The sequence below is a fragment of the Pteropus medius genome, unplaced genomic scaffold (genome assembly GCF_902729225.1).
Source record: "Pteropus medius unplaced genomic scaffold, Ma_sr-lr_union100, whole genome shotgun sequence".
In the NCBI taxonomy this organism is placed as follows: Eukaryota; Metazoa; Chordata; class Mammalia; order Chiroptera; family Pteropodidae; genus Pteropus; species Pteropus medius.
Window position 1 is genome coordinate 22,828,209 of NW_024349797.1, and position 26,343 is coordinate 22,854,551.

The 26,343-nt window shown below is 52.1% G+C and overlaps 1 protein-coding gene across 4 annotated transcripts in view; it reads left to right on the forward strand.

Moving 5' to 3' along the window:
- Positions 1–26,343, forward strand: part of TECPR2 (tectonin beta-propeller repeat containing 2) — a 71,449-nt gene that overhangs the window by 15,112 nt on the left and 29,994 nt on the right. For 3 of the 4 annotated variants that reach the window (XM_039884268.1, XM_039884269.1, XM_039884271.1), the window contains 12 exons: positions 497–625; positions 1,210–1,341; positions 5,926–6,083; positions 10,616–10,928; positions 13,042–13,174; positions 14,873–15,130; positions 15,810–16,807; positions 18,729–18,912; positions 20,700–20,873; positions 22,733–22,913; positions 24,091–24,232; positions 25,422–25,662. In XM_039884268.1, the coding sequence (XP_039740202.1) occupies positions 497–625; positions 1,210–1,341; positions 5,926–6,083; positions 10,616–10,928; positions 13,042–13,174; positions 14,873–15,130; positions 15,810–16,807; positions 18,729–18,912; positions 20,700–20,873; positions 22,733–22,913; positions 24,091–24,232; positions 25,422–25,662 (3,043 nt within the window). The remainder of the gene's footprint in view (positions 1–496; positions 626–1,209; positions 1,342–5,925; positions 6,084–10,615; positions 10,929–13,041; positions 13,175–14,872; positions 15,131–15,809; positions 16,808–18,728; positions 18,913–20,699; positions 20,874–22,732; positions 22,914–24,090; positions 24,233–25,421; positions 25,663–26,343) is intronic. The other variant, XM_039884270.1, reaches the window with a different exon arrangement.

The window sequence follows — 26,343 nt, forward strand, 5'->3', positions numbered from 1 at the left end:
TTGATGTTATTTAATACGATTATCGATCTCAGAACCGAGACACCAGGAATCATTTACAAAGCCCTTCTAGGTGCACCGTCTGGTTGATCCCTGCAGTGAGCCTGTGTGGCAGGGAGACTGCGGACCGCAGGGGTTGAATGACTTGTCCCCGCTGATGGAAGAAGGCAGAGCTCAGACCTGGGGGTGCTCTTCCCATCCCAGACTCCTGTTTGGGGGCAGCGCCTCCCTCGTCTGGGCTCCTTGTCTCTTGATAAGAGCTCAGCATGTGCAGACACTTGACTGATCTGCATTTCCTGTATTGGAAATGCAGTTTTTAATATTGTCATTTCAAAGATTAAAAACCTAGAAAAGGAGGGTTTTAACAGATTTAATTATCTTTCTGTGTTGTATGCATCTCTGTCTGCAGCCCAATGAAGTTTTCCACTCCACTGGAAATGTTTGACATTTCGAAAGCAGGCCTGCTTCAGGTTTTGATTTTGGATGTTTCCTCTTTTAGGGAAAAACAGAATCCATCACGATGGTGAAGCTGCTGAGCTGCTTCGATGACCTCGTGGCTGCAGGCACAGCCTCCGGGAGGGTTGCAGTGTTCCAGCTTGTGTCTTCCTTGCCTGGGAGAAATAGACAGGTGCGCACTAAACACATTAGCACTTGTTAACTTCTTGGCAAATTCCTCATGGATTTTACAGTGAGAAATCCTCATCTCCTTCGAAAATACATACTCAGAGAAGCTTACACTGTGTTCTTTATAGTCAGGTAACATTTTTGTTCTTAGTAGGACATTTGGCAAAAAACACATAAGGGTAGCAGTCCCCAACCTTTATGGTACCAGGGACCGATGCTCCTACGAGCATCTAATGCCCGACCGTCTGAAGTGGAGCTGAGGCGGTGATGCCAGCGCTGGGGAGCGGCTGCAAATGCTGATAAAGCTTCGTTCGCCCGCCGCTCAGCTCCTGCTCTGTGGTCCGGTTCCTAACAGGCCACAGACTGGTACCGGCCTACGGCCAGGAGATTGGGGACCCCTGCATGAGGGTGATTGAAATTCTGCTTAATATTCCCTGGCTGTCGTCTGTGGGTTTTGAAGGTGAATAGGCAGATGGAAGCCAGCCCCTCCCGGAGTAAGAAGGTTGCATGCCACCTTGTCCACATATTCCCTCTCTCAGTGTCTGTTCTTTTCTTTTTCTTGTGTGCATTTTTATCGTTTATTCATAGCTTCGGAGATTTGATGTCACTGGTATTCACAAAAATAGCATAACAGCTCTGGCTTGGAGCCCCAATGGAATGAAATTGTTCTCTGGAGACGACAAAGGGAAAATTGTCTATTCTTCTCTGGATCTAGACCAGGTAAAAGTATTTTCGGAAGTATCGTCGACCTTCTTACATTTGGAGAAATTATATTCATAATTGTATTTTTAGTCAGCCTGATTCTTGATCATCGTCCCTTTATAATCTCAACTGTTATTTTTAACATTTTCTTTCAAGAACTTTCCTAATGTTTTATAAGCTTCTGCTTCTGTGACTGAAGGGTTAGCCTTTGTTCCTACTGGAATGTCCACTCCTTTCATTCTCCTGCTGTCTATTGATGCCACTCAGAAAAGAAGCCACTGTCATTCCTAATTGCCCGAAGGGTCTGTAGGAGCACGTGAAGCATTCATACCCCTGACTGGAAGGGCAGCGCTTCCTGGGGGTGGAGGGCTCACCCCAGCCACGCTCGAGGCATGAGGTGTGCACACACGGAGACGGTGGGGGAAGGCCTGGTGGCGGCACGGGCCCAGCCCCCCACCCTCACAGTTCTTATTTAGGCCTCGCAGAATACCCTGAGCTGTGTGTTCACATCCCCAGTCAATAGAAGGGACTGCTCCGAGAGACCCGGTCCCTAGCCCAGGGTCACAGGCTAACCGCGGGCAGAGGCTCTGCTCTAAAGGCCGTGCCTGTTCCACGGCACGTGGGGCCTCCTGCCTGCCTTGCTGTCTGTGGTGTCCGTCAGCCCAGCGGGGTGAACTCCTTGGTGGCACGAGTCTTCCTTTTGTCATCGGTCGCCTTCATTCCTGGCATGGTAGGATTCTGCACTAACTAGCCGAGTGACGTTTAGCCCCTCTGCCCCACGACTGACTTATTACAAATATTCTCTAGTGGCAGCTCTCAAACTCTTTGTCTTCAGGACCTTTTACACTCCTAAAAAGGGGATCCCACGGCACTGTTGTTTGTGTGAGTTATATCTTCTGAGTGTACCATGTTGGCAATTAAAACTGAGAAGTAAAAATATATTGTTAAATTTTACTTTGAAATCATAATAAACCTATATAAAAATGTTAATAACATTTTTGCGAAAATAACAATTTTCAAAACAAGTGGAGAGAGTGGCATTGCTTTACACTTCGAAATCTAATGTCTGGCTTGGCGGAGGGCACCTGGGCTCTGCATACAGCTTGTTGCTGATGCCGTGTGTTGCTTAGAGGAGATAAAGAAACGCTGGCCTCACATGGACATGTAGTTAGAAATGGGAGGAGAATTTTAGAAGCCCGTTCAGAGAATTGTGGATATTCTTTAATCATATCCCCAAATTGACTTGTGGTAGTTTCTTTAAAGGTTAGTTTCCGTGTGGAATCTGAAACCATACAGATGAATTTTCCACGCTCTGTCACAGTAAAACCCTCTGGTCTGTCTTGCGCCCTGAAGGGCTCTGACCCATGTGTGATTTTGTAATGTCATGTGTTGGTCACTTAGAAAAATGTTGATGCTGGGAAAAAATGGTGTAGATGATAGAGGCTCCATTCCTCCCTCTTGCGGCCAAATCAAAGTTGTGACAGAAACGCGGAATGAACAGCAAGCAGAGTCACCTGGGATCTAGACGAACAGAAGCCCTACAACTAGGGAGGGTCATAATCACCCTGCAACGGTAGAAGGTGGAGCGCGGCGAGGACGCGGGGCTGCCTGGTCCCGCCCGGTCCCAAGCGGCGGAGTGGGACAGAGGCAGTGAGACAGAGGCAGTGGCAGACGCCTCTTAAAGGGGCCGCATCCGCGAACAGAATTTCGCAGTGATGGACCGCTCACTCTGAGCGCCAGAACCCTGCACGGGGGGCACCAGGGACTTACAGGGGGACACCGAGTTGTTGGAGCAAGGGCTGGAGGCGAGGCTCTCTCCTGGGCACAGGTGCTGGCAGTATCCGTTGCTCCTCTGTTGAGCCCTCCCTCCTCCCAGGGTGCAGACGCAGCCCTGCCAGAGCTGAGAGGTCACCAAACTGGATTACAGAGGTCGCTCCGCCCAGAGGATTCCCTGAAACTCTGCCTCCCCCAACTCGTGGCCCCACCTAAGCTACATTCAGGTGTGTCCTCAGTGAATTAGGTGTCCTCAGTGAATTAGGTGCTCCTTGCTGAGCAGCGCCTAGACCCACACTGGAGGCAGCTGGCCTCGGTTTCTGGTGTGGCCTTTTGAGTCACCTATAAGCACAGCATCTGTGGCTTGCTTGCTGAATCTTAACAGGTGGCCCCAGAGGGGCACAGGCTGGGGCTAAACTTGGCCTGCAACTGAACCCCTCTCAGGACTGTGCCACTGGACGCCTACCACACAAAGCCACGCTAATAAGACCGAGAGACTTAGGAGCTTTGCTCAGTACATAGAAACAGACATGAAAAAGTAGCCCAAATGGGAAGACAAGCAGAAACTATTTGAGGGAACAGAACAGAGATCCAGGAATAATGGAGTCAAGCAATCTCGCAGATGCAGAGTTCAAAACAATGGTTATAAAGATGCTCAATAAATTTAAAAACATAAAAATGGAAATGGAAATCATAAAAGAGAACCAGTCAGAAATGAACACATCTGAGACGAAGAGGATATTAAAGGGAATCAACAGAGTAGAGGAAGAAGAGGATCAAACCACTGACACAGAGGACGGGGAAGCCAAGGACACGCAATCAGAACGGCGAGAAAAAGGAAGCCAAGACTATAATGATAAGTTAAGGAGCCTGTGGGACAAAATTAAATGTAAAAACATCTGTGTCATAGGGGTGCCTGAAGGAAAATAAGATGTTGAAGAGCTATTTGAAGAAATAATGGTGGAAAACTTTCCTAACCTGGTAAAGGAAGTAGACATAAAACCTCAGGAAACTCAGCAAGTCCCAAAAAAGATGAACTCAGAGAGGCTCACACTAAGACTCGTCATAATTAAAATACCAAAGGTTAAAGACAAAGAGAGAAGCTTAAAAGCAGCAAGAGAAAAGCAGATAGTTACCTACAGGGGAACACCCACAAGACCGGCAGCTGATTTCTCAAAAGAAACTATGCAGGACAGAAAGGCTTGGCACAAAATATTCAATGTGATGAAAACCCAAGATCTACAACTAAGAATACTTTATTCAGCAAAGCTGTCATTTAGAGTCGAAGGACGGATAAAGAGCTTCCCAGACAAGAAAAAGCTAAAGGAGTTCATCACCACTTTGCACACGGCACCGGGCTGTGTGTGCACGCACGAAACAGTACGTTACCCAAGTGTTGAGATTCAATGAAATTGTAACTTTTCTGCATCGCAGACATTCTTAAGTGAAACGCGTGTTTTTCCGTGAGTGTGTGGTGGTGAAGGGCACGGTGACAGCCACTGGAGCTCAGAGCCCTGCCCAGTCTGGCTGCCTCGAGGCCCCAGGAGTCCTTCCCACCGTGACTTTTGTACCATCAGGACAAGCCCGACCTAGTACCCTAAGGAAAATGATTTTGACCTCAGGGACTGGAGGCCACACTCAACCGCTGCTCTGCGGGAAGGTGTTTTGTTCCAGTTGTTAAGGGTCCCCCGCATTGTGCCCTCCTGCTGCCACTCCCCATCCTCTGGGCGGCGCAGAGAACACTACTCATGCACCCCCATTTCTGGAAGTGGAGACAGTCACACGCAGAAAGCAGCGTCCTTAGCACTCATTCTTTTTTTCTCCAGCTGTATTGAGGTTTTCAGACTTTTTTAAAAAGACACAAGTACTTTGTGAGATTTGAAAAAAAAGAAAAAGGCATGAGAGGATGCATTTCATTCCTCTGAAAAGCTGCCATTTGTGTAACTGCAAATATGGGAGAGAAATCTGCCTTAAAGGTCCTCAGTGTTTAGGGGGTGATGAGAGTTTCTCTATCTTTGTTGGTGGTTACACAACTGCGAGCACTTATCAAAATTTATAGAATCGTATATTGAAAAAGGATGAATTTTACTCTATGTCAGCTTGACCAATAAATCTGACTACTGTTTCCTCTTCCCCACCCCCACCCCCCACCCCCTAAAAAGGCCTGCATTATTGCGTCGGTATTCTTAGACAGTTGAAGAAACTGGTTCAAGAGAAGAGTGACTTGTGCAAGCCGGTCTTTGGCACCAAGAAATATAGTTTGTGTGTTAGCAGTAAGATGCTTTCTGGAGTTTTCCTTTTGTTCTTTAATATATTTAATTTGACTTTAATTTCTTTCTCATCTGCTGTTTTCTCTCACTCTTTCAGTTGGCAAAGGTAAAATGTCTCCAGCATCGCTTCGATCTCTGTTGGTAGGGGGAGTGTGATACGAACTTAGCTGGTCGTCGTCACAGTAATTTTATAGACAGTCTCATTGTGTTCTGTTTAATGGCATAAGTAATACACGTGGTGCAAAATATTTCTGCTTAGATACCTATGAATTCTTCCTTGAACTATCTGCTGAGAACATGTTAAAAGAAATTGCACAGAATTTTTAAACGTTTCTCATCAAACATGATGTGGCCTGAGATAGATGTTAACAATGACGATTTTCTCAGTAGGAAGGACTTTTCCAAGTAATCACGTTGCAGTGGGTTGACAGTGAATCCAATGAGGATTTTAAGGGGTAAATTGACCTAAATGAGGGTAACAGAGCTCTTCCCGGTCCTCGAGGCAGTGGAGTTGCCCTCCCTCCACCTGAGTTGGGTTTCGGTGGCCTCTCTCTAACAGGGCGTCTGTAACTCCCACCTGGTGTTGGAAGAGCCATCGTCAGTCGTGCAGCTGGATTACAGCCAGAAGGTCCTGCTCGTGTCTACCTCGCACAGGAGCCTGCTCTTTCACACCGAAGAGAAGTCTGTCAAGCAGATCGGGACACAGCCGAGGAGAAGGTACACTGCTCTGGTGTCCCACCTGGTGGGGACAGAGGAGCTGAGTCTCCCTGGGTTTCTGGTTTACCACATGCAAGCTCTTGGCAGCGCTTAAGCGTGGGGTTCCTGGTGGGTCCCCAGGATGCCTCGTCCCAGCATCAGAAAGAGGAAGAGTTCGTCCGTCCGCGTGTGCGGCCACGCTGGCATGCGTGCCGGGGTGTGAGACCCCTCTGAGGTGGTCCGCTCTGTGTCCATGTCTGTGTGGGCACCGCCCACCACTGCCCTGGTTGCAGGTCGGGGACAGGGAGCTCACTCCCAGTCAGCCCGTGCTTGCCCAGCGCCTCCGCCCTCCGCCCTCTCTGCGCTGTGCAGGCCGCGGCAGGCGTGGGGATGACGGCAGGTGCGGCAGATATGAGTGTGGAAACCTAATAGACTCGGCAGAAAAGTCATTGACAGTTGTGGGACCTGCTGTGGTGCAGGGTGCAGGCTGCTGCCCAAGTGGAAACAGGCCTCCAGGCCGGCCTGGGGGTGAGGGAGACTTCCCGAAGGAGCGGGCCGGAGGGAGGGCAGGGGAGGGCCTGGAAGGGGTGAGGAGTTCCAGGCTGGCAGATTCCCCTCCTTTGCCTGATGCCTGAAAGGAAGACAGTGACGAGAAGGGTTAGGCCAAGTCCATCTGCCGGCCAGCCACATGGGAAACGGGGCGGAGCCGTGGGTGACCTGCAGTTGGCAGTCCCGCCCCACCGGAAGCAGCTGTGGTGCTCTGTGGGCATCTGTGTAGGGTGCTGGCCATGGCAGGGGTGGGGGTGGAAGGGTGGAGTGGAGTGGGGGGTTGGCCCCTCCTTATCCTGAGGAGAGGAGGGACAAGTCAGTCTGGGAGGAAGATGGGAGTCATTGGAGTTCCCAGTAGAGGGACCCCCTTGTCCTCAAGAGTCGGGTGGGGTGGGGTTGGGTGGCGGGCGGCTGGGGGAAGTAGGGGGGCGGGCGCTGAGGAGAGTGGAGGGCAGGCTGACTTGACAGCGTGGGGACTGGCGGGCGCAGACGAGCCCCGGGCAGGCCGGTGGTACCGTGAGGGTGGAGAAGGTCGGGTGAGGTCAGCCGGGTGGAGCCAGCCTCCGGTCGCCTGGCACCCGTTATTCTGTGTCCTGTCCTTCACAGCAGCGCAGTGCAAGTGTGTTCTCTGTGCTGCGTGGCAGCCTTTAGCTGTGAAAAGACACTGCTGTGCCTCCCCTTGGCTTCCACCATGCCGAGTACCCCCTGAAGCCCGTCGACAACTGGCCTGTCTGTAGCAGTGACCTCACTGGCCCTGGAAGACACAGTGGACTCTGTGGCCTGGGCTTCATGTTCTCGGGTTGGCCCTGATTGCCCTCTGCCCGTGTCCCATGCTTCTGCCTGACGTTTTGCCCCGCTTGTCTGTCAGTGTCTCACTGCAGTGTCTGTTTGGAAGGAAGGTGGAACGTAAAGAGGGGTTTACAGACAGCCACCTTTCACACACGTCACGCCCAACAGTCGTCTCCCCACGCGGGGCCCTCCAGCCCCTCGTGAAACGTGGCAACTTCTGTCAGCCTCTCCTGGTGCACCTGTGCGGTCGAGCCCTGGCCTGGACTGTGCCAGGCACTGTCTCAGGATGCAGGGACAGATAAATGCGTCCCCATCCTCTGAGGGAGGTGTATTTTATTAAGCCTTAGAGAAGTGGGGGATGACACCGAATAAATGGAAACCTCTGTTTCTTAAAGCCTGTCTTTCTGTTATGTGCTGGTTTGAATTAAAAGGACATCACCTCTGGTCACCTGGTGCCTGATGATCTGAGGCGGAGCTGAGGCGGTGATGCCGGCGCTGGGGAGCGGCTGCAGATACAGATGAAGCTTCACTCGCTGGCTCACCGCTCACCTCCTGCTGTGTGGCCTGGTTGGGGTCCCCTGGCTTAGACCTTAAAACTTGGAGTTCTAGTGTCCAACACAGAAGGACATCAGCAGGTGTCGCAGAATCACACTGCAGGCGGACAGTGGCCAAGCGAGGGGTTTAGGACAGTCTGCACCTGCCTCTAGCTCGTTATCCCCCCAACTTCACGGCCTTCTCCCGACCCACTCGCCACATGTTTCAGCAGTTCGTAAGTGCCAGCCACCCGCCAGGACCCTGCTCGGTGTGTCTCTTTCCCTAGAATGCCCGCCCCCTTTTCGCAACCTGGTAGTTGTCCCTTAGTGTCCCAGGCCTAGCTTCTTATGCCCCAGTCAGAGCGTGTCCCCTCTGTCTGCTTGTCCATGAGCGGCTCTGTGAGCCTCAGGCGTAGCGCCTCGGGGTGCTGTCATAGTTGTTCAGGCACACGTCTGCCGCAGTGTGTCACAGGGCAGGACCAGGATCTCGTCTCATTTATCTTTTATGTCGCCCACAGCACCAAACAGTGTCTTAACGCAGGAACTCACTAAACGTTTGTTAGAATGAACGATTAGGTACCTAAGGTGAGCAAATCAAACTGGAAGTGACAAGAGATTTTTAGGGGGACCTAAAATAGAGGGAAAAGAGATTTACAAATTGGATCAACAAATAGAAATTGGTTTGACAGCAGAGGCAGGAGGAAGGCGTATGGGCTGCCTTGCTCTGGTTCCTTTGTCTCTGTCTGTAGAATCCCCCCAGCGGCGGCAATGACGCACGATGCTGATTATAGAGTTGTCTGTGAACATTCGGTTAGTCTAACAACCTTTGTTTGATATTTGTGAATTTGATATTCGATATCCTCCCTGGACCTTATCCAGAGGGATGCTGTTACTGAGGTGCCAGAGAGGCCCCGCGAGATACTGAGGCCCAGATAACTTTGTGGGACTGTGGGGATGGGCCCTGGGGACCAGCCCTTGGGGCTCGGGCGTGCCACCGTGTGTAGTGAGGGCGAGGAGAGAGGCTCAGCACAATGAACACGCGACGGGGACAGGAGCACAGTTAAAGATAGCTCCCTGCCACAAGAGCTTGCAGTCTCATGCACGGCAGTCGAGCAGGTTCGGGGAGACTTGCAATGTCACAAGCATTGTTTTTTGTGCCTTCACAGATTATGTCATTTAATCCCTACTTCAACCATTGAGATGGGAGTTATTATCCCTGGTTTGCAAATGAGGAAACAGATCTAAAAAGATTACACTCCATATAGCTATTAAACGTCAGGGCCGAAATTGGGCCCAGGAGTCAGTCTAAAGCCAGGACTCTTTCTACTGTTCACAATCAGAGAAATTTCTGTAGAGAGAAGCAACAGATTTAGGATTGAGCCGAAATTCTTAAAATTTGGACTCCAGTGGAAGTCTGGGGCTCGGCAAAGTCGCGGCGTGATGAGAACTCGCAGATTGTTGTTGGGGGTGGGCTGATGGGATCGCATTGAAAAAAGTTTGAAATCGTCTCCAGACTTCAATTCGCTCTTACTCAGCAACCCAGCAGTTGCCCAACAACCCAACAGTTCCACTTCTGGAATCTTCTTGACAGACTCTTACACTTGTGTACTGGGAGGTTATGTGCAAAAAATGCTCATAGCACTGTTGTTCCAAATGAAAAAGTAGAAGTAATTCCAATACCCATCAACAAGAGGGTAAGCAAATGGTGGAATACTATACAGCAGCGAAAATGAATGGGCTTCTTTTTTTGTCGACGAGGATGAATCTTAGAAATGTGTTGTCAGAAATGTATACGAGAAACATACTGTTTTTTTTACAAATGAAAGACAGTACTAAATTATGCAGTGTTTAGGAGGGCATGAATATGTGGCTGAACTATCAATAAAAGCAAAGGAATAATAAACACAAAATTCAATCTAGCAGCTGCACGTGGAGAGCGGAGGGGACAGGAACTTCTAGGAGTGTGACAGCATTAGCGATGCCACCCGTGGTTTACTTCCGAAGTTGAGGGGTGGGGTCCCAGTGTACAGTTCATTATTAGGCTTCATAACTTATATATTACATATATTCTTCTGCTCCTGTTAGATCGTTCACGATTTTAAAAGCAGAAAAATACCACGCCTGGGGACCAGAAGGGAACTTTGGTCCCTCTGATGGTTTAGAGGGCCGCCTCGATCCTGGGCATGAAGCTCATTCGTAGGGGCGTTGGGGAGCCCGGCAGTCCCGCGGAGGGGGAGCAGCATTCCAGAGCAGGGGAGGCCGGGCAGACCTGGACTTACCCCTCCGGCCTCAGTTTCTTCCTCTCTCCAGCGGGAGTCGTAACACGCGCCTCACAGGGTGGTCATGAGGACTGCGTGAGCGCGTGCTGAGAAAGCACCGGGAGCTCGAGCCGCAGGGACGGCGCAGTCCGTAAATGGTGGCCTTGAAGCCAGGACGTGTGCTCATCAGGGTGCACACTGCCGAGGGTGCTGTAAGGAGCGTAATGGACCTCGTCCTCTGTGGGCACAGGGAGGACAATAGGACAGTGTGTTTTAATTAACAGGAGAAGCGTAAAAAAGGGTTTGGAAAACGCAGTCTTGCTGAGGCTTAGCTGGAAATTCCTGTCACTTAATATCGGGGTTGACACGATCACTTTAAATAGTCTGTTTCTGTTTTTTTTCTTTTTTTTCCTTGTAATTTCAGCACTGGGAAATTTGGGGCTTGTTTTATACCAGGACTTTGCAAGCAAAGCGATCTGACCTTGTACGCGTCACGGCCGGGGCTCCGGCTATGGAAGGCTGACATCCATGGGACGGTTCAAGCCACGTTCATCCTAAAAGATGTCTTTGCTGGAGGAGTCACGCCTTTCGAACTGTACCCGCGTCTGGAGACCTCCGACAGGGGCAGTGGCAGCTTGCCTGAGAAACACCTGGGGCTCGTTTCGTGCTTCTTCCAGGAAGGCTGGGTATTGAGTTGGAACGAATATAGTATTTACCTCCTAGACACCGTCAACCAGGTAAGCGAAGTGATTGCACCACATCTTGGTGTCTGAGGCGAGGGGCTGCTTGTCCCCGGCTCCCTCTGAGAACGACAGAGGACCACTGTAGGCTCGGATGCTTTACTTTGCCCTCCGGGCCAGTCAAGGAAATCGAATGAAGGTTTGATTATTTTTGCGGGTTCGGCTCTTTGTTTTGCAGTAGTCCTACCTGCTGCTAAGAGATCCTGTGAGTTTTTTTGTATTTAAGCACAAAATTAAACTGGTCCTTTATAGTCTATTTGGCTCTTGTTTTCTTCTGACTACCAAATGACTGTATTCAGTGAACACTCAGGGCAGAAACGGTAACAGAGTCACTCCAAGGCCCTCCCGCGGATGACATGGAACGGAACAGGGGTCTCCAGCTTTCTTTCCGCCCTGTTTTTTACCCAAACAGCCATATTATTTTTCCTTTTTTTTTTTTCCATTTCACTTAGTGTTGTATCTTGGATGATTTTGCAACATCATCAAGTCAAGGCAGGAAACAGTTTCTGCTGGAACCAGGATGGTGACATTATCACCATTAGAGTCAGGGGAACCTAAAAAACTTTCCTTGCAGTTTCTCCTTAAGAGCAGAGCTTTCCGCAGATGGTCTCCCACTTCCCGTCCTCCACCCCCGCCCCGCAGGCCTCGGACGGGCACCTTTTCTTTCGCGAACCAAGCTTCTCTGTGGACGCAGAGGGTTTTCTTATTCCGTGCGTGCGTCCGCGGAGAAGGACGTTCGTCCTCGCCTCAGGGAGCCTCAGTCGCCGTTCCCGGCCGTGTGTGGAGGTGCCGGTGTGGCGGGAAGAAAGCTGCTGAGCAGGCAGGACCGGGCTGGAACCTTTTCCTCCTTCCTGGAGTCTAGCCCGGTGCTGCCCGACCCAGCAGGCCCCTCGTCCCGGCTGCCTCACCTGGAACACCGGCCGCCGAGGTGGCTGAGGGCGTCAGCAGGGTGCCTTAGCCCTGACTTTCTTAAGGAACATTTTGAAAGACATTTTTGTGCTCTTCCCCGATTGTAGAGAACTTAACTTTTCTTTTTCCTCCGGGCGCTCTTTGAACTTACTGTTCACTTATTAGTCAGTGGGGTGAAGACGCCTGGTAATTGTGCAGCAGTTCCTGTGTTCTGAGCACTTACCCCGTGCTCGCTCCAACAGGTATAATTAACTTCACTTTATAGGCAGAGAGGTGGAGACAGAGGGCTGTCCACGAGCAGACATCATGGCCGCCATCACAGTCAACGTGGCAGCGTGATTGGCAGCATTCAAATTAATGTCATGTTTCTAGCTGTCCATCTGGATTTAAGAATTAAAAAAGAACTTGATCTTTTTCTTTTCTACAGTGAATTTGTTTCTTATTTGCACTGTTGACTGCATAGCAAGAATTTTTGAAAAGGCAGTGTGGGCTCAGGGTGTCCTGTGTTTAGTCTGCTGTCTGCGTTGGTGTGACAGCAGGGGCACCCCCTCCCTTCGTTTATCACTCAGAACCAGGAATCGCGTGCACACTGGTCTCCCCCAGGACCGCGCACAGTGGGGGCCTGGGCCTGCAGGCACGGGGGTCCAGCCAGGCCGGGAGGGGCATTCCGGACGGGCGTTCGTATCAAGTGCAGCGAGCCATGAGTCCTGGGCATTTCTGAAGAGGGTGAGAACGAGCTGGCGCTGTCTCAGGGGACAAGAGACAGGAAAAGCGTTCGAGCAGAGGCATGGTGACATGGACAGAGCAGGGCTTGGGCTGGCCGTTGGCTGCACCGAAGGCACGGAGGAGTGCAACACTGTGGGTGTGGGAGGGCCACAGGCAGGTCCCACCAGAGAGGAGGTGGTCCATGTCATAGGAAGAGGGGAGCAAGCGACACGGTCCAGAGAGTGGCCGAAAGGTGGAGAGAGACTGCTCGCTCCGTCCCACACATTTGCTGGTGCGGCGTGCGACTCCAGGTCACGAATCTGTCAGATGTCACCCAGCCGTGGGTGGGGTTACTCTTCCAAGCTCCGTAAGGGGTCGTAGCAGAGCGCAGCCACCACCTGGCTTATTTGGGTCCCCACACATGCTCATGCTCCGATCTGTTACTGTTGCCTGGTTTCGTGATTGTTTTTGTTTTTTGTTTTTGTTTTTTGGACAGGCCACAATTGCTGGTTTGGAAGGATCAGGTGATATTGTGTCTGTTTCCTGCACAGAAAATGAAATATTTCTCTTAAAGGGAGATAGGAACATTATAAGGATTTCAAGCAGGCCCGAAGGACTAGCATCGATAGGTCTGTATTATAAATGTGCCGTGTGTGTAATTGCCGATTGTAATTTATAAATCTTACTGTTTGGCTAGTTAAATGCTTGTAGCTTTATCTAAACAAGGAAGCACCTGGAGGGTTTCTCATGATTCTTAAGATACTGTTTTAAGTACTTTTCTTGAAGGTTGTCTACTGTACGGCCTATGTCTGACAAGGTCTCCCGTTTGGTACAGTTGTGTCCACGCGTCTGGGAGGTGGGGAGGATGGGTGAACGGGAGGGAGAACTCAGTGCCCACTCGACTCACCTCCAGCACGTGAGACAGCGTGGGGTCAGCGCTCCAGAAGGCGTAAGTGTTCCTGAGACGAGAACACTTAGCTCTGTCATCTGGGCCTCGCACCCCGGACACAGTGCTCCCTTGTGGCACGGATGGTCCTCGTGGTCCTCCATTTATAGTCTCAGGAGGTGGAGAGAAAGGGGAGTCAGAGAGGGCAGGCTGGGATGAATGTCACTGCCAAAGCGTCGTTTCTGTAAGGGGGGTAAGCCCTGACTGAGTTTCTGAGCTGGGGACCTGAACAGTACAGTCAGGGACAGTGCAGCTCGCAGAAGGGAAGTGACGCGGAGCCCCGAGGCGAAGCTCGAGACCCCTGCAGCCCAGCAAGCCCTTCTGCCGTGATGAGCTCTGTGTCTGCCCTGTCTGGTAGGCGGCCACTGTCCCCACGTGGCTGCTGAGCACTTGAAATGTGGCGAGTGCAACTGAAGGTCTGGGTTTTAAACTTTGCTTCATTTTAGTTAATTTGTGTTTATATAGTCCGTGGCCAGTGGCTACTGCACCGACAGTACAGCTCTAGACAGACCTTCCTGTAGCGCATGGAGCCCTCGACAGGTCAGTCCCCTGCCCGGGGCCTCACTCTGCAGAGTCCTGTTTTTCCATTCCCCTGTGTGTGCTCCAGAGCCTGCAGTCTGTCCCTAGTGACCCAGCAGAGAACAGGATTGGCCGTCTGTCCAGGCGATGGCCATGTCTCAGCTCCTAGACGATGGCCGGCACTCAGTAGATACTCCGTAGCAAAAGGATGGCTGAATGGATCAAAGCGTCAGCAGTCGCATGTTGAGGGGACTGTGGCTGGAACCAGTCTGGCCCTGGTGACCTTCTGGCGTTGTATTGAAAGGACAAATCTGCGGAGTTGGGACACTTGCTGGCTTTTAGTCATGGGGCTGGAGCACAGGGCGTGATGTTCCCCCACCTGCCCCTCGCTCTGCCCTCGGCTTGCTCCAGACGCTGGTGGCTTTAATGAATTTCTCGGTCCTGAGTTTATCCTAGTGGAAAATTACCTTCCCCCACTTAAATGGTGGGAAATTTAATAGGAGACACACGTATATCTTTCAAATGCCTTTTGAGTAATAGTAATATATTCAAGGCCTAGGGTTAGTTTGAGGCAGCACCGTGTCCTTTTAGAGACACGCACCTCACCTTCATAAATTCTTTGTGACTCAGAGATGCTCTACCCCTGGCGGAGTCCCCTGCCTATCGAGTTATTTACCAGACGGCTGTGGTGACTTATTTTACCGGTGTGGATAGATGAGCTTCCTGGAGAACAGATACGTCGGTTGGCATCTCCTGTGTGACTCAGTGCTAGCATCTCTGAGTCAGCGGGCAGGTTAGCGGGAGGGAGTGGGAGCATATGACTCTCGGATGAGCAGGACTAAACCGAACCCCTCTTTCTCAGTGCGAGATGCTCTGGAGCCGCCGGGCCGCGCAGAGAGGCCGTCGGGGGCCGCGATGTCCGAGCCGGGCGAGCCGGGCAGCAGGAGCGGCTCACTCACCTCCACCGACAGCGGCTCGGGGCCTCGCACAGCCCCGGAGGAGCGGGCCGAGGACAGCCAGCCCGCCTCGCAGAGGTTCAGTGTCATCTGCTCAGAAGACTTTGACCAGGAGCTGGTCGTGCAGCCTCTCAGAGTGAAGAAGAGGAGGAGGAGGAAGACAGGTACGCCCGCAAGCCCCGTCACCCCAGGGAGTTCGCACCCCATCACTGAGCGACAGAGGTCTTTGAAAACAAGCGTGTCCTGCTCAGAGGAGCTGTTCGTGAGCTAGCGTACGACACAGGAGGGAGCCCTGTGAGGTTCAGATATGGCGTAGGCCTGCGTGCCCGGCACCCTGCCTAATGGGTCTGCATTGCATGCTTTCCAGCCTTACGTAAAAATTGTGGTTTGTCACGTATACCGTTTACTAGAACAGAGACTTATGGGGGTGTCTGCGTGGGCGTTTATGTTTAGTGTTGGATGTGATACAAGAGGTGGATAGTCAACTTTTTACTGCTCGGTGCCTACTGAACTGCTCTAGCTAATGATCACAGTAGTATTGAAGGAAAATGTAATCTGATTCCTAAGCACTTTAATAATCTTTAAAAACTGGTCTGTGATCCGTTTGTTCATTTTTTTTGGTTAACGTTTCTGAGTGAGGCTTCAGAGCCCATCGCAAGTAGGACATTTGCATCCACTTAAAACATCCTGTGCTGGGATTATTTGTACTTAAGAGATTTATTCTTCACCAGTTAAACACGCTTCATTTCAAATGTATTTTATATTAAGCCAAAATTGTGTTTTTTTAATTCGTGTCTTTATGTAGAGCCGTACCTCATTTTAAACGTTCTCATTTTAAATTAGAAGGCGGAAGCCGGAATGCTTGCCACAGTTCCCTTGAATCGACTCCCTGCTGTGAGTTTCCTGGTGACAGCCCCCAGTCCTTGAACACAGACGTGCTGTCCCTGACCTCAAGTTTGGGCAGCATCACGGACCAGTTGAGCACAGAGTCTCCCGACCAGGAGAGCAACCTCAGCAGTGAGGTGAATGGTGTCCTACAGGAAAGCAGTGACCCCGAAGCATTTGGTGTCCTGGAGGTGCCTGAACCCACCCCTGACTTACCAAACGAAGACGGCGACGGCAGAACCGAAACCTCACGACGTGACCGTGCAGGCGAGATGGAGCTGCACGGCGGGGCGTCCAGTTCACTGTCACAAGGCGGGGAAGATGGGGAAGGTGGGGATGCCACAGAGCTCGAGGAGGAGCCTTGCTCTGCAGACGAAGCACCGAATAGCAGACAGTCACCCTGCCAAGAACAGGACAGCTCTGCCGAGGCCCAGGAGGCGGAGGTCTTGGAGCCTGATGAGCCCCGAAGCGCATTTTCTGAAGCCCCCCTCCTGCACTCACCCCCAGTGCCTTCTAGTCTCAGCTGGGCCCCCAATGCTGAGGGGTGGCTGCTGGGGACCAGAGCTGACGAAGGCAGCACCGAGGAGCTCAGCGAAGAGCAGGGCTTTTTAATGCACGTGGGGGACCCTGGCCACCTCGGCTCAGATCCCTGGCACAATTTCACCAATGACGACACAGTCCAGAAACCAATGGTCACTTCCAGATGTGACTTGGAAAGTGTGGGTAGACAGCTGACTTCATCGGTCTCTGCCTTGGCGGCCAGCACCCACGAGCCTCATCTCGAGCAGCCTTCTCGGGACCAGGTATTGACGTCCAGCGATGAAGAGGACATCTATGCCCACGGGCTGCCCTCGTCATCCTCGGAGACGAGTGTGACAGAGCTCGGAGGCAGTCGCTCCCTGCAGGACCTGAGCCAGCCAGCCACTGACGACACTGGGCTGCTGAAGTCAGATCAGGTAGGTGGGCTTCTTAAGGGACATCGTTGGCAAACCGATTATTTTTCTTCTTATGGAGAGAAATTATATTCCTCCTGCAGACCCTGGAGGCCAGACGTTTTGCAGTCGGGGTTTGGGGGTTTCCAGCACGGGGACGGGGACTGGCTGGACTCATGCTGCCCCGAGTGCCCTTGCTCAGCCCACCTCGCCAGCACAAGTGCCGCAGTTCCAGAAAGCCAGAGGGCGGGACCATGCCCGGGGCGGGGAGGGGGCTCTGCCAGGTGGGAGCAGGGAGCCTCCTACCTTCCCCTGGGACAGGTGCCTGCGCTGGTCGCAGCAGGAGCCCGGCCCATGCAGACACTGTCTCCTAGCCTCCGAGCCGCAGCCCCGGGGTCCCCAGGCTGTGCAGAACCAGGCTGGGGGGGCCAGCGTCCTGTGGGCCCACCCAGCCCATGCTGCTAGGAGACGAGTATCGACTGTTCTTGGACATTTTATGTGAAAGAGTGATTTTTAAAAAGTGCTTTTTCTTAGCAAGTAATTATTATAGAGATATTTGGTTTCAAAATAAACCGTGTGCTATAACCTTACGTACTAAGTAGATGTGAGGCGTGGACTTTGAGTGTGAACTTAGAGCCCCACGTGCACCCCCCAAACGTGCCGCTGGTCTCTCAGTGCTGATTACGTGTGACATTTGGGTGGCTCTCGCCGTGTGCCAGGCACCGTGCTAAGCACGTCATCAGTTTAACTCATTACTTCTCTAAGAACAAAATAGCCATGAGTAGGTGCTGCTGTAGTCCCCATTTTACAGAGCAGGGGACTGAGGCTCAGGACAATTAAATGGCTCGCACGGGTCACGTGGCCAGTAAGGGCAGGCTGGCCCCAGGGCCTCTCAGCCCCTGTGCCGTCCTGCCTCGAAAGGGACCGTCCTGCTTACTGCAGACGATGCCGAAGGGCCGTCCCTCCTCCCCGGGTGCCTCGGTGGCCAGGCTGTCTTGAGTGCCCTGCGCGTGACAGCCGAGTCTGGATCTCTGTCTCCGAGGAGCCAGACTCGGGCACAGAGCATCTCACTGAGCGGGACTCGGGCACCAGTGCAGAGCAAAGCGCAGGACTGCGAGAAGCCACCGCAGGGTGCCCACCAGCCCCGGCGTTACCAGGGGCATTCTAGACCAGACCTTTAGAAGAGCCCTTCCCCAGCGGAGGGGGAGCCTGGCAGTTTGAGCACCTCTCCCCGCCATCACATCCCCTCCGCCTCTCCCTCTCCAGGGAGCCGGAAAGCCAGGAATGGGGGTTTTGGGGCGGGGGTACTGCCCGACCTGGTGAGCAGAGCCAGATTCTTTGAAGCAGTTAACGTCCATGTGTGAGTAGTTGTGCAAATACATTGATTCTTTTGCAGTTTTAGCAAACTGTTGAAGCACAAAGACCTTACTTAGCTTTGATTTTTAAAAGAATCCTAGCGACTAAACCTTACTCTACAAACTCAGCCAGGCCCAGCATCTTGGACAGAGTTCCGTCAGCCACGCCGTGTGCCTCGTGCCCCACGGTCAGGTCAGCGCTTGAATCAGTGGTGGAAAACAGATAGTGGGTGTGCTGCCGCTCCTGCTGCATCCGTGACGATTCGACGGGCACACGCCGACCGCGGGCGGGTGTTCAGGAGCGCAGCTCTGCCGCACGGCCCCCTGTAGGGTAAAACCGGGCCCTTTAATGTACGCGTCACACTGGGAAGGGTGGCACAGCAGAACAAAGTGCTATCCATGGGCGTGTGGGTCTGCAGAGGGGACAGCAGCTCCCACCTCGAATGCTTCTGTCAGAGCAGGAGCAGTCTCTGCATGGCCTCCCGAAGACCCTTTCCGCTCTGGTTTTAATGATGACCTGCACGCTTTTCTCGTAGGCAAGTACAGCTGTGTCACCTGCCACGGCACTCACCGGGCCCTGTCCTTGTTAGTTTGCAGAAAGCTGGATGGGCTACTCTGGCCCCGGCTATGGCATACTCAGCTTGGCGGTCTCGGAGAAGTACATTTGGTGCCTGGACTACAAAGGTGGCCTGTTCTGCAGCGCGTTGCCAGGCGCCGGGCTGCGCTGGCAGAAGTTTGAAGACGCCGTCCAGCAGGTGGCAGTCTCGCCCTCAGGTTTGCCTCCCCAGCACCCAGCTCCTGCCCCGGCGTGGCCGGCTGGGGCTCACGGTCCCCACGGCAGCTCTAGCTGTTGAGCAGACTTGCCCTTTCCCGCAGGTTTGAGGGGTTGTCTCCAGAGACCGTGCATTGCTTCACTCGATGTCAGCTAATGTAGTGTGAACGGATGTTCAGTGCGAGGCTTTGGTTTTTTTTATAAATTGCAGTGGTAACATAAGAACGTATGTTTTATAAGCTATACAAAGAGTTTGAATTTTGAGGGTTCTTTTTAAGAGGTATTAACGTACTAATTCCTTATAAAAATAAAATGCACGTTTCTTAATATTGCTTTAAAGCAGTGGAATTAATGAAGATGGGCCCGTGCATATGTTGGATGTGTTAAGACTATTTGGTTTCCTTTTGGGAAATTATTTTTAAATGAGACACACAAATAATCTATTTCCTGACTGTAAAAAGAAAACGCATTCCTTCTTGTGCCATGATTAGGCCATTTTTAGCACATCGGAGCAGAGATTTCCTGAAGGAGGTGCTGCTAGGCTGCAGTACGTCCCCGATCTGCACAGAATCATTTGCTGGCATGTTCTGTCATAATGTCGGTCACGTCACCTATTTGGGGGGCGAGTAAGTAGAGCGGCAGTGTTTACGTGTATTTGCCTTGTACGTGGTCTGTAATCAGGACGTGAGAGGGAAGTCAGACAGAGTGAGTCCGACCCCAGACTGCTCCTCTGTGACTTGGCGATGGCTGATGGCTCTCCCTAACTCTCCCCGGTCTTCGTCACTATTTTGAATGCCGTTTGTTCAGGGTTGCTTTGTTCTGTCTCTTCGCTTATTTGAAAAACATTTTTCCTTGGAGACTGAGATCATACCCCACTCCACTAGTCAGCATTATGTAATCGTGAGTTTTAGGTTTTTTTCTGTAATTTGCTTTTGCGTTCATCTCCCCAGCCATTTAGAAACCTTGGTTTTGTCCTGATATTAATTATTTTGTGTTTCCAAACCATTCGGTGCCTTGTCGCTCCGGAGAGAACTTCGTCTCCACCGGGTTGGTGTTCTGGGCTGGGACGGCTTCAGGGGCGTCAGGGCGTGCTGCGGCCCGGCCAGCCACCTCGCTTCCACTGTCTCTGCAGCTCCTCGCGCCGCACCCCGCGCCCGTCTGTGCTCTCGCTGATTCTCTGGCAGCCCCTTACACTTGGCCACCTGGCCTGTGCCACCCCCTCCATCTTTGTAGAGTGCCCTCCTGTCTTCCCTTCCTCCTTCCCTCCCCTTCTGCATCTCTATTGATCAGAATCCCTTTCTGAGTGAAGAAAGCACAGCCCAGCTCAAATGCTTCCTTTTTGGGCATCTTGTCCATTTAGCTGGTCTGGAAGCGGCCCCTCCCTTTGAGTCCCTGTGGGACTGTCAGCCTCTCAGGACACTAACGATGCTTATATGGGTACTCGTCTCAGCCACCTGACCGTGCTGGCCCTGCTTCTGTTTCCTGGGACGGGTGCCTGTGAGGCGCACTGATACGGTCCCACCTCAGTCTGTCTGACGACTCGGTAGAGCAGAGACGGCCCCTCCCCGTTTTGCAGACGAGGAAATGAGCAACATGGCACCTGAAGCCGCACAGCTGACAGCAGGTGGTGGCCAGGGGTTCAGACCTGGGTGCTACGGGCTCTGTCTCCATTGGAGCTGAAGCAAGGGGGATATTTGAGGAATCTGCCTCCTGCAGCACCCAGAATGAAGTTTTTTGCGTAAACTTCCCGATGTTTTTTGGACGATGACTAGAATTTTTATTTTCACAGGCGCCCTCCTCTGGAAGATCGAACAGAAATCTAACCGAGCTTTTGCTTGTGGAAAAGTGACCATCAGGGGGAAGCGGCACTGGTACGAAGCTCTGCCCCAGGCGGTGTTTGTGGCACTGAGCGATGACACGGCCTGGATCATCAGGACAAACGGAGATTTGTACCTGCAGACAGGTAATGGGAGACCGTGCTCAGGTGCCGTTGGTTCTTGGTTACTGTGCCTTGCTTTGTTGGTGACGCTCTTAGAACAGTTACAGTGATTAAGAGGCCGAAAGTCCATTTAAATTAACAGACTTTAGAAAGAGTGTTTGCTGTTGGAATATATGAGCAGTTTCCTGCTACTGACTCAGATTCAACCCCGGACAACTTTAGGGCAAGACTCAATAGGATTATTTAGTACAGTACGGCAACAACTTACTCTCTTTATGGCTGGCCATTGTGTGTCACTTATCCCGCAGTGCCGGGTCTGAAGAGGAAGGAATAGCAGAAGTGACGTGGAGCCACTTCTCTGTAGCTTATGGCTGGGTTTTCAGCCCGATCAAAGCCCTGCTTCTCTCCGCTTACACCTGGATCAGGAGACAACTACGAGAAATAACGTGCTCTAAATAACAGTTCAGCTTGTTTTAAGAAGCTGCCCTGATGGGACCTTTAGCTGTTGGAAGAGACATAGTGGGACTTGTTTATTAAAAATAATCTAACGAGAGGCAGTGTCTGCGTGCTGTCAGCAAGATGGGATGTGCGTTTCCCACAGCAGTGTCATCAGTTATCAGCGTGGGAAGGGTTATGGGGCAGGAGCGCATTTTGGGCTGTCAAGAGGCCATATTGGATTTGTGTGGAGATCAGTCTTGTAACCATTTAATGTTGCTGAGAGAATGCTCTAATCTCCGTTGTGAACTATCAGCCACATTGAAAGCCCTCACACATCTGGCTCGCTCTTGGGTGTGGGGGCAATGGCGCGCCCTGCCCCACGGAGCCCTGATGGACAGCCTGATGCTTCTGGGCCACAGGCCGGCCCTGACTCCCCAGCCTAGTCCCCGTGTGTCCCTTCGAGTGAAAATAGCTCTGGAAAGACATGCGCGCATCCAGCTGCTGGGGATGGGGTGCTTCTGGCCTGGGGGTAAGGAGCAGGTGACCTTGTGGTGTCACACGGGCCCAGTCCCATCTGCACCTCCTGGATCGTGGTCTCGAGCTGGCCCAAGGGTCTGTCCTTTAAGAAGTCCTCAGGTGCTTCCCACCTGGTTGGTGCGAGGAAGCCCGCCCGGGGCCTGCACTGGCACAGGAGCCCGTGCGCCCAGTCAGGGAGACACGGGTACGAAGACCACCGGCCTGCAGGCCGAGGCCACGGAACATGGGTTCTTAGATGACAGATGTTCTGCCATCTTCCCTAGCAGTGGCTTTCGAGGTCATTATGCAGAGGCTGCAAGGAGGCAGGGGAGTCAGGGACACTGAGCACTGACCCTGCCACAGCTTTGATGTGACAGACTGGCCGTTCATCTAGGAGATCTGGAATTTGCATTTTAGCAGTGGAATCCCCCCCACACACATACACTGGGGAGAAGCAGCAGAGGGCACCGCCTGGTCGGAGCTGCTTCGAGTGGCTGGCTGGAGGCCCAGGTGTGTGCTGGCCCGGCGGTAGCCTCGGCCCCCGTGCTCGCCCTGGACTCCGAGGGGCACAGCCGGCCGGTGCGGAAAGGCGTCGCTGCACTGGCTGCCCCCGGCCAGGGCCCTCTTGCTCGGGGTCTGCCTGCCCTCCTGCTCTGGGCTTCACGTCCTTCCAAGACGTCTTAGGACACCAGAGAACCGTGAATTGCTATTCCTTTGGTTTTCAAAGAACGTCTGAAATGCTTCAGTTAGATGTTATATTTAAGCGCAATTTAACTACCGTACGTTGGGTAGTTTTTTTTTAAAAAGGCGTTTATGAAAGAATATAGAAAAATACCAAAAAAAAATAATAATAATAAGTAAACAATAAAAATGAGGTGTGAAATCCTGATTGCGTGTCTTTGGGGGCTTCCTGTCTGTCTCCCTGGCAGGTCTCAGTGTGGATCGCCCCTGTGCCAGAGCCATAAAGGTCGACTGTCCGTACCCGCTGTCCCAGGTCACAGCCCGAAACAGTGTGGTGTGGGCGCTGACGGAACAGAGAGCCCTTCTGTACCGGGAGGGCGTGAGCAGCTTCTGTCCTGAAGGGGAGCAGTGGAAATGTGACATCGTCAGGTATCAGTGGGGACGAGCAGAGACATCTGCAGCATCTCGTTTGTCCCACCTCCGTTTCTCGTCAGCTGTCCTCCCCTTTCCTGGGCAGAGCTGGCTCCCCGAAGGTTTCCATGGCGATAGTGTTCTCTGCAGTTGTCAGAGCCAGTTCAAGCAGCCTGACCTTGGAGACACGCTGTGCCTATCTCTGACCGGCAGACTGGACACCAGGTCAACATTCAGCTTCCTAAATGCTGCTGCCACTTGTGTGACCTTGAGCATCTTGCGGTCACAAGTCTCTCCTGACCGTCACTATTCAGAACTGCCCAGTACCGGGTAGTTTCTGTTTAGGATCTCAGATGGTTCAGGGCCAAATGTTTTTCTTAATTATCATCCTAGTCAATTGAAATTGATCTCTTAATTGTAATTTACTTGGTCACATTATACTACGTAAAATTTTAATTACAGAATTACCGTCATTTTGCTAATGTGAAATTATTAATAGTTCTTAGAAAAATTAGATTAGGATATTCTTGGTTTGAATTTAGCAACCCAGTAAACTTGAGCAGGTACCTGTCGTGAGCCAGAGCTGTGCTGGGCCAGGTACACAGAAGTGCTGGAGCCCTCCCGGAGCGCCCAGTCTGGGGACGCTGTGAAAACTGGCCGGTCCAGGGGGTACAGCTGGTTCGAAACCCAGGAGTGTGGCACCGGGCGCTCAGCTTTACCTGCAGAAGCCATGCAGAGTGGGCCTGCAGCTGGGCCTCGGAGCTGGTGGAGATGGCACTCGATGGGCGGGAGGGGGAAGAACATTGCCCGAAGAGAGGGCCGCAGCTGCCCGGCTGCAGCCCCTGGCACAGCCTGGCTCACGGCGGTGCGGTCCAGTCGCTTAATTGGTGAGGGAGGGGCCTTGGGCCCCGGCGTGCCTGTCCACTTTTCTTAGCTCATTCTCTCAGAGCTTTGCCTGTCATTCCGGGTCCTCAGTAAGCCTTTCAGAAGCTACGACACGTTTGAACACTTTATATCGCACAGTAATCTGACTCAAAACTCAAGTTTCCTTCCTTGGAACTGATGGGGGTGGTGTCTCTTCTCCTGGGCCAGACTGCCCCCCGCCCCACCGCCCGACACTTAATGCCAGCGGGCATAGACTGCTGGGGGCTCTGAATGTGGATGCTGACTCCCCTGTCCTCCCCCTCATTTTCAGTGAAAGACAGGCTTTGGAGCCTGTCTGTATCACTCTCGGGGACCAGCAGACTCTGTGGGCCCTGGACGTCCACGGACACCTGTGGTTCAGAACTGGCGTCGTTGCCAAGAAGCCGCAAGGGGACGACGACCACTGGTGGCAAGTAGGTGCTTGGCTTGGAGCCGCACAGGGCTCTCCCTGCACTGGGGGTCCTGCTCCCCCTGTTGTAGCCCCTGTCTCTTCCTTAAAGAGGTGGAGGGTTGGACGAGGCAACAGTGTTTGTTCTCACTGTTTGAGGAGTTAGACCTTGCTGGCTTTGGGCACACCAGAATCATCGGGCCTTCCGTCGGAGGAGGGAATGGTGCCACTGTCCTCAGACACGCAGGCTCTGTGCGTTTGTTTAGTGTCGTTCGGAAATCTAACCTCACAGGCATCTGGAGATCTCAGTAACCACGATGTTTAATTCTGAACAAATGTGCTGAGGAACGAGCCTAGATAGGCCTGGAAACTGAACCCACAATTACAGTTCATCTCACTATGCTCGTTCAAAGGCCTCTGAGTAAGGGGTAGTTCAGCGAAGAAAGGAGTCTCCCCACGTGTTTCCGGGCAGGGAAGGGCGTTGAGAACTGGGAGCATCAACAAACTACCAGCCAGAGTGGCCTAGAACGAATTTTCAGAGGAGTGTCTGCTTCCCGCCCCCCCGGGTCGCCACAGCTCCCAGTCTCCCACTGTGGCAGGTGAGGGCGCACGACTCTCAGCGGTTGTGAAAGACACAACGTGTCTTCGGTTCAGGTTTCACTGTCACCTCAGACTTGCCTTGTTGCTCTTTGGTCCCTTGGGTGAGAATGTGTAAAAATAAGCTGTATTCGCTCTGACGGATGTGCATATGTGTACGCGTGTTTCTAATTTGATATTCCAGGTATTACTGAAAAATGAGACAAATGATTTTAAAATATCTGCTCTGTACTTGTAACCATACACACACTCACTCACATGTATAGTATACGTACTAAATTCTGTTTTTAAGTAGCCTAAAGAAAACTAGGTACCATTTTATTATAATATTCGGAATGTTATCTTGAGACTTTTAATCGACAGAATTATCTTGTAGGTATTTGAAAGTAAAATTTAACTTTAATTACTATAGGATGGATTTCTTGGTAGTGCGAGAGCCAACATTATGTTTATTTTTAAACCTTTTTTTTTTTTTAATTTGCATCCCGCTTATCTGCAAATCTCGAGTGCCAGGACTGAGTCTGCCACAGACTTCTGTGCGGCCTCAGCATTGCAGGGGTGCGCTCCCCAAGCTGTGACCCGGCGGGGCGCCCTGTGACCGCCCATCTCCCCCCCAGGTGAGCATCACAGACTACGTGGTGTTCGACCAGTGCAGCTTATTCCAGACCATCATGCACGCCACTCACTCGGTAGCCACGGCAGCCCAGCTGCCCGTCGAAAAGGTGGCAGACAAACTGCGCATGGCGTTTTGGTCCCAGCAGCTCCAGTGCCAGCCAAGCCTTCTAGGTGTCAACAACAGTGGCGTCTGGATCTCCTCGGGCAAGAATGAGTTCCACGTCGCCAAAGGAAGTCTCCTCGGTGGGTGAATGACTTTGATCTTCACGTTGCTCGATGGGCAGCTTCACTTTAAAGCCAGCACCTAAGGGAAAGCCGTAGGCTCTCAGCTCGAGAAGGTAGCCTATTGCCAGTGGTAGGAAGTGTTCGTCACCGAGGCATTCTTTACTCTTTGTACCTGTGTCCTTTCTGTAACCTGTCATTCCTGCAGTTTGGGTCTCAGAGTCTGGATGGTGTGTGATCAGTTTCCTGTTACGATCTAAGCAGAGCAAGTGGAGCTCAGTTTTATGTTAATCAATTCAAATTCAAATGAAAAACCCATCCAAACCTGAAGAGCCTAGGAGGAGAGAATTGAGTAGTCCCTTTCCCAGAGGGAAAATTGTCTACCTCAGTGTTGAAAACTGAGGCTCTGGCCAGGTCTGTGAATGCACATGTGTGGGGCTTCGTTTCCGTAAATGAACCCCTGCTTTGTGAATAATCCAGCTCGTTGCTCTCTGCATCTCCCCCGCTCCCACCCCCCAGCAAGACTGTGGCTCAGCCTGTTGAGTCCACAGGGAAGCAAGGGGCCGGCGCTCAGTGCTGACTTGGACCTCCTAATTTAAGCACACTCTAGAATTCTCCATGAGGTTCTGAAGACCAGTTGTAGTCTAGAACTAACGCTCCGAAGTGCGGTTTTTTCCTCCTTCTTTCTTTAAACTCTTCCTG